The sequence below is a fragment of the Nicotiana tabacum genome, chromosome 10 (genome assembly GCF_000715075.1).
Source record: "Nicotiana tabacum cultivar K326 chromosome 10, ASM71507v2, whole genome shotgun sequence".
NCBI lineage: Eukaryota > Viridiplantae > Streptophyta > Magnoliopsida > Solanales > Solanaceae > Nicotiana > Nicotiana tabacum.
The window spans coordinates 22,897,289-22,905,391 of NC_134089.1; the positions used below are offsets into that span (position 1 = coordinate 22,897,289).

Genomic DNA, 8,103 nt, shown 5'->3' on the forward strand with positions numbered 1-8,103 from the left:
AGGGTAATGTGTATGCAGACCTTACCCCTACCCTAGGAGGTTTTTTGGATAAGTAAAGGTAAAATAATTTTGATATGCACAGAGAGGAGTCAAGTTTTTGGGGGTTGGGTGTGTCATCTCTAATCGCAATAAGTTCAAGATCCAGCAGTTCAACAAGCTTTCAAAAATTTGAAAAACTTTAAGATGCTTCTGGAGCTGTATTATTTTTTACTTGTAAACAGACCTGGATAAACCATTGAATGATGATCTAAGCAGTTGGACCAGCTTGTACTGGTCTACATTTTGGACATCAATTCAAGAACCCATTTTTTGTTTCTTTCCTGTAAGAAAATTCTAATTTGACAGAGTACTAACCATAAGTAAAAGCCTTAGGAAAAATCAAGATCAATTAGGAAAGCCATGCATCAAGGAAACATGCGCCATAACGCCATCAACATCCCAATGTAGCACTCATATATGAAGAAACCAGCTTGGAGTTTAATGATTAAAGGACGTAGTTGGAGAGAGAACTTTCAATGAGTATCGCAAAGAGCTAAAAGTCTAGGGGTCAGTCATGACCGTAAAAAGAAGATCAAATGTCAGAAATGAGCGCATTAATAGCTTCATCTGTAATTGAAACCTCTTATTCTGGTTCGTTTTTTAAGCTAATCCTTAAACCAGCTTGCTCATCAATAACAAAGTTTTCTACAACTTTCAGTGTGGCAACTATTTCTTCCAATCTTTGACTGAACAGATCACAAAAGAGATTGATCCGGTTGGCCTGAAAGGGTTAAAAAATCAAGATTTCTTGTCTTCTTTTCTGGAGAAAGCAAGCAAGATTTCTTGTTATGGCCCGATTTATTTTATTCTGTCAACATTTGGTTTCTCCAACGACATTGGATGCAGGACAGAGGATAAAACGTCAGCCAAGAAGGTACAAATGTAAAGATTCTTATTTTTTGTTAATAAGAAGAGATGTGTTTAGTTCAGTCAGCTTAGGATAATCAAGAGGTGTTTTGCTGTCCAATTATCAGAATCATTCAGTAACTTAGACTAAGTATTATGGCTTCTAATGCATTTTAAATACTTATAGAACATTCGTCTTTTCCTTTTCATTTTGTTTATTAGTTCCGAGACATAACATCATTGTCACTACAACAAAAAGGGACATTAGCGGCAATAAAAAAGGTCATTAGCGGCAATACTAATTGTCGCTATATCATTTGCCGGTCATTGGTCTTTAGCCGCTGAATCCGGGGTCGGCAAAGGCTTTAGTAGCCATTCTTACAAATGCTGGTAAAAGATATAACTTATTGCCGCTAAAACCTATTAGCTTTAACGGTAATTATTTGCGGCCGTTATGATGGCTGCTAAATCCATTTTCAGAATTGCAAAGTTTGCTCTTTTAGCGCCTAGTTTTATTACCGATAAATTAAATTAAATTGCTGCTAAAAATTACATACTTTAGCAACTATTATAATGGCTGCTAAATTCATCTGGGTAATGATTTAGTTTGCAATACGTTCATTTTTATTATTGATAAATCCAATTATATTATAGAAAAATATGACCCTTTTAGCGGCAGATGAAAGGTACAATTTAACAACCTTATTACTGTAATTAAAACTTTCTTTGAATTGGCAAATAGAATAATTAACAAGAACATAATATTTTGTTAAATCTAGGCAATAAAGCAAGTCTTAATCGATATTATGAATGTATCAACGACATAAAAGATAAAATTATATTTTTTGAATTAGATAACTAATGTCATTACAACTAATCCTATTGAATGCCTACAATAATAAAATAATAGATACAAAAGTCCACAAACAATTTCCGTAGCTCTTCAACGTATTGAAATATTCCAAATGCTAAATTTTTGGACATCATTAGTATATGACCTGAAATAACAATAGAAGTATGTTAAAAGATGAAATCAAGTGACAACAACAACAATAACAACCGAGTATAATCCCACAAATGAGGTCTGTGGAGGGTAGTGTGTACGCAGATCTTACCCCTACCCTAGGGTAGAGAAGATGTTTCCCATAGACCCTCGGCACAAAAAGATGAAAGGCGACAATAGAATAATAACAACAACATAACCAGGAAGATAGTACCACCGAGCTAAGAATCTGGCAAAGCAATATCCCACTGACACTGCATATAATATGAAAAAGTATCACAACCATGTCAATTTAACTTGCCCATATGATTTATTTGAGGTCGAATGACGTCTAGATTGAGAAGGCATACTGGACAAAGAAAATGTACTTATCACTACGTGCAAGAGCATGCGAATCTGATGCAGCTAATAAGAAATCGCCATCAGCATGTAGATAATAAAATAGATAAACTCACTGCTAGTTCAGTATCGAGAAAAAAATAACAGAACTTAGCTTTTGTTAGAGGCCACACCACACTGTACTCATAAGCTCCAGATATAACATAAAAATATCCGTCACGCACATTTCCATTCAGTTCCCACAATGAACTTTTAAAAACTGAATTGCTCTGTTAAATTCAACTCTCTACACTCCTCTTCTATAAATAACCTATCGTTTTCCATTTTCCAAAGCAATCGTCCAAAATGCGCAGCTTTATTTCATGGGATATCGTTGTTCCTCTAGTCATAACCAACCTTTTCAATTCTTCTTTTCAATGACGCACATAAAACCATAAATGTATCAGACAACTCAATTTTATCACTATAGTTAAAGATCAACTTAGCACAAGCTTAATCATGTAAATCAGCTGACCACTAGATGCATTTGGGAAAATCGAGCAGAACAATAGCAGATAAGCACCTTTTAGAAATAATAGAGACAACTATTTGACAACAAAAATTGAGATGCGAAACAAACACTAAGGTACAACCAAGTTTAATACTGAACATTGTAACAAATCTAATTATTCTAGATAATAAAATTATCTAGCATTTCTCTTAGTCAAGTTTAGAGAGTATGGAGCCATACCTAGAATAAAACAACAACAACAATATAATATCCAGTAATATCCCACACCGTGGGGTCTGGGGAGGATAGTGTATACGCAGAACTTACCTCTACCTTGTGAGGATAGAGAGGCTATTTCTAATAGACCCTCGGCTTAGGAAAACATAAGCACCACATTAATGAAAATATAGACGAGAAGGCACAGTACCAAGAAGCCATATAAAAGCAGGATAAAAACAACCAGATAGTAAGGTGATCAACAATGAAAGAAACGTCAGTTAGTCATGTTAATTTACATTTTCTTTTCAACTAATTAACGACATCCTTATCTAATCCCCAAAAGTGTTTATCCGCCCAAAGAGAGACATGGCATTACAGAGAGTAGAATAAAGAACCTACTTACGATTCAAAGAACTTCAACCAATCATATGTCGGATTTTCCAGTTGAGGAACATGAAATTCTTAAGATGATAATAAAAAATATTGACAGAACTAGGAAGAGATCTGCTAGTATAGAAAACAAAGAATTAAAACGGTTTCACTGTTGTGCTAATCTAAATAGCGTCCTTGGAATATTTGATTAAAGAAATATGGTGAAATGCAATGAAGCAACATCAAAGTGACAGCTTATGATCTCCTCCCTAAAGTACCACCAACACAGAAATAACAACCTTCCAATCTCGTTCCTAAACTACTGCCAAAGCTTTGAACTATATAAAAGCCATTGATACTCTAAGCAGAAGCAAGAAAAACTCCAAATTCATAAACTTGAAGCATAACAGACTGAAAGAGATTTGAACCTAATTACACAAAAGAAGAATATTAATAATTAGCCTAACTTCTACAGAGAACAGTTCTGGTAGGAATCTTAGCCTTCTAAGGAAAGAAGGCAAAGGAAAGAGGAAATTGGGATAGAAAAAAGAGAGTTGAAAAGGATAGCACGTGAATACGCCCAAGCTCCTAAATTTGAAATCTGACAATCAAAAGATAAAAAGAATTTAAGGGTCGGAAAATATGCATCATCCATGTTGAAAAGAATGAGAAAGTTCCAGGAAATAGAAGCCTTCATTTTCACTCGTATGGATAAATGCAAGAAGCCATCCACTTATAACCTTAATCTATAACATATTATGACATAAAAAGAGTAAAGCAAATCAGAAAGAGTTGTACCATTCGAGTTGCCCATCATCACAAAAATAGCAAGTTAAACAACTTTCTAATTGAAGCACTCATTATAGATAAAGAATTCTTTACCATTAAAAATCCACTCAGATTTGTTCCGTGTATCTATTTTCCGCCTGATAGTTAACTGTTCCTCCTTGGTTTCCCCTCTCAAGGAAATCTTGATGTACCCTGACTCCTCCCCGCGTTTTATAAATGCTCCAATACTAGAAGCCCTCCCCAAAAGCTGAGGCTCGCCACCAAGAATAAAATAAGAGTCGTAAATTAAACTTTCCCAACCACATCATGTCTCTAAAATATGATTTTCCTTGCTAACTTGTGCACAAGCATAATCGAGTTAGCCTCAAAAATTATGTAGAAAATGAGGGATTAATTACTTTGTTGATGACTTACCTTTTCAATAAAAAGAAACATCTTTCTTAGCTCTGCAACTTTCAAGCATTCTCTTTGCCTAAGAAATATTATGAAGAAAAAATAGGCCACCATAACAAAGAGGTTAAGGGGAAAATGTAATTCTTATACGATAAAAAAGCCAAGCAGCAAATATTAAAAATTTAAGTGGTTACCTTTAGAATTGCCCAGATGAATATGATGTTGTCTCATTGAGAAAGAGCAACAAGAAGTCATTACTATGGAAAGAAAACATGAGCCACGAAATTAGTTATCACTCTACAGAATAGAAGCCGAAAGCCTTTTAAGATTACAAAGTTAGAAGAAAATATTTTGAAGTAATTAAATGTATGGTACCGAGACGCAATTATAAAAGAAGGCACTGTAACCGACAAAACAAAACCTGCATTGTGAATTTTAATTCTATTAGAGATGCTAACATCAATACATGATTTTGGGTGATACAATATTCAAGTTATTTACCAGGTCATAGTGACTAGAGATGTTCCAAGAGCATTAGTCAAGGTGTTCTAATTTGAAACATGTCGGATAAAATATCCACCATCCTCTGCTGAGCAAATTCATGAAAAAATTTAAAATATGAACAAAAGTTGCAATTCCCTGATTTTAGTAAACTAATACATTTTCATACTAGACCTTGTGACTAATGCCTTCAAATCTCTGCTGTTTACGAAATCTGTAATCAGGTTACCTTGCAAATTAAAATTAGATATCTTAACTTACCATAGAACCTTAGAATTCAGGAAACCTATTGTTTCGAAAGCTTTATCTCTAAATTACCTTTTATTTTAATTCATTTTATCGAATTAATGGAAAACATCATTTGAAACACCCTTCATGATTCCAGATTCATCTCCTTTCTCTAAATTTTGGAACCCATCAAGCCTAAAAAATTAGACCTTTATAAAAATAAATTTTCTAGAAAACAAAATGTCACATTAGCTCATTAACCTAGAAACTTTTTCATATCTCATCAACCATAAAATCCTCTAAAGTGTATTTCGATTCCCTTCTCCATGAATCTTTACATACTCCATCAAATCTTATCTCATCAACCCATAATATAAAAGAAGTAGAGAGGGGGAAAGAGGGAGAGATTAAGATTTTGTGCGTGTGTGACTGAGATAGTGAGAGAGATGAGTTGGGTTACCTTGGGATGGTGGTCGGAGATGATGGAGAAAGATGGGATTGGCAGCGGAGTGACTGAGAGAGATAAAATCCCTTTTGCTTATTTCTTCTGTCTAAGATTTTTCTTTAATTGAATCCATTCCATTTACAGGGAAAATATTTGGAGGTAATGGGTGATAGTTGTGAAAAAAAATGGGTGGGAAAGATGAAATAATGAAAATTGCATTTAATTATTGAATTTGGTGGCCATTCCATTCATTGCCGCTAAAAGAGCACCTTTTCCCGGTAAATATCGATCTACCGCTAATATCTCAATTTTAGGAATACTATATCGGCAATAAGTTTATTGCCGCTAAATAATAGTCGGTAAAATTCATTTTTGCTGTAGTGTGTATCAAGATTAGCGCTATCTTGTTTAACTCCAGGGTCCTATTGACAGGAAATTTGAGGATTCTACGGAACGAAGTGAAACTTTTGATATTTCAGTTGTATAATCGGTAAGATACTCTAGCTAACAACGGAATCATTTGTTTGAATGTCAAGTACCATTACAATAACGTCACACTAAGTTGGTGACAGAAAATCTACAAAAATGAGAATGGCTCAACCAGCGTCTTCTAAGTAGACTATGATATGGTCATGGAGTCCAAATGTACCATCTCGATACTCCGTTTTTCTTTTTGGTTTATGGTAAATCCCTCAACACCCAGGAGCCAAAGAGTTGTTTTTTCTCACTTTGCTTCCTTGGTGACTCGAACCTCCAAGCCCATGATTGAGGTGGATGGCCCTGTCCACTAGGCTATTCCCCTTGTCAAAGTACCAATTTTGATACACGGTTACACCCAATAGGTTGTCTACTGTTTTTTAAGAATGACCCTTGGATCGAAGGGACTAGAAGACACGAATAAGGCTTCCTCCCTTTGTTCCAAGGTTTGTCACTGTCATCATGCCCATTGAATCTTTTCCTGCATTGCTTCTTTCAAGTTTCAAACAACTATCAAGCATCTATAACTCCTTCAGCACAGATTTTCTTTCATATTAACAGCTTCAATGATTCAGCCAATCAGTCACCTTTTTCAGTTAGTCGAGGGCTGAATATTCAGCAACAGTATGGATTGCATGCCGGTCTATGACAAATGTAGCCTTCCAAGTGCCAAAGGAATGACTCTATCCTAAAACTTCACCAAATGCAAACTTTCTATCATTTTCTTTCACGAGTAATTTTTTTTGTTTGCGACTTTACCAGCCTTTAACTCTTGACCTAGTGTTGTGGAGGAAACTCCCTCAACCACTATGACAAAGAGTGACCGGTTATCTTTCATGAGTACTAGAGGCTCCCAATAGTGTTACTACCAACTAGTGCAAGTAAGACATGACAAGATCGTGTGAGGTAATTATCTCTCTCTAATTGAAGAAGGTTTGACCAATTCAAGGACTAACAAACCGCAATAGGAAAATCATCATGCAAAATAGATATACTTCTGCTAAATGCACACATATCTATGAAAGCTTATAAAAGATGGTGAGAACAACTTATACCATTTGATAATGGAGCCAAAGAGAAAATGCTGCATGGTTGGGACCTTCTTCAACACCTCGACCTTGTATATCTTAAGCAAGCCACTGTTAACCTTGTTCCAGTTGGGGACACCACTAATGTCATCAACATTGGAGAATACTCTGCAAACAGACCCTGACCTTATGCAAGATATCATCGGTATGAATAGACTTTGGTTTCATGTACTTGTGATCAATCAACTCTGATGACCCTAATATATAAGGTAAAAAATGATAATCATCTAGTCCCCAAACTCCATGGGACCCAGCAGGCTGTAGGCTATATGTTAATTGCAACTTCTGCATCACCTCCAAGTACATGACAAAAACCCTTGACACTAGAGATTGATAGTCCTCTTCTTTCACTACTCCTAGTCTAGCAACCAAGCTGCAAAATTTGTTTCATGACTGTACCTGAACAAGAGAGATAAATAAGTCAGTTTCAGAAAGGATACCTATCTAACATATAACCGTCAGCTTTTAAGTTCTAAAATAATACGAGAAATGCATAAAATACTACAAAAACAATCAAGCAAAGAAAGAAGACAAACCACTGTCTTAGTCTTTGGAATTATCATATTTACATAAAAGGAGATTGTGTCAACAGAAAAGGACGGAGCGATGAGCATAGGGTGCAAAGACAAAGAAGAATATTCCTAAATGATAGCAGAGTGCAGGTATGTCAAAGCTCCAATTCCAATTATTAATGCGACAAATTCAGCAAGCATGACGATACTGAAAGCACAGTAATCCAGCGAAGAATTTTTTATTTTTTATCTCAATAGGACAGACTAAACGTTGTTCCCCAAACATAAAGTAACCATAGCAAGAACACGAGTACTTTATATTCCACGTTTACTCATCTACCCTAGCCAAAATAACAGTGAGA

The 8,103-nt window shown here is 35.3% G+C and overlaps 1 protein-coding gene across 20 annotated transcripts; it reads right to left on the reverse strand.

Moving 5' to 3' along the window:
• Positions 1 to 1,709: 1,709 nt before the first annotated feature.
• LOC142164610 (structural maintenance of chromosomes protein 5-like) lies at positions 1,710 to 7,660 on the reverse strand. Of its 20 annotated transcripts, none has more exons than XR_012695407.1 (5): positions 7,197 to 7,660; positions 4,992 to 5,076; positions 4,685 to 4,911; positions 4,512 to 4,569; positions 1,710 to 4,344 (listed from the first exon to the last, which is right to left on the reverse strand). XR_012695407.1 is itself a non-coding variant. In XM_075222713.1 (4 exons), exons 1-4 carry the CDS (start codon positions 4,602 to 4,604, stop codon positions 1,829 to 1,831), a joined length of 327 nt encoding a protein of 108 aa, XP_075078814.1. In that variant the 5' UTR covers positions 4,605 to 7,190; the 3' UTR covers positions 1,710 to 1,828. The 20 variants fall into 20 exon arrangements, 1 of the variants encoding a protein (XP_075078814.1); XR_012695406.1 differs by having other exon boundaries at positions 4,992 to 5,079; XR_012695413.1 differs by lacking the exon at positions 4,992 to 5,076 and having other exon boundaries at positions 1,710 to 2,142; positions 4,191 to 4,344; positions 4,685 to 4,747; positions 7,197 to 7,654.
• Positions 7,661 to 8,103: the final 443 nt, after the last annotated feature.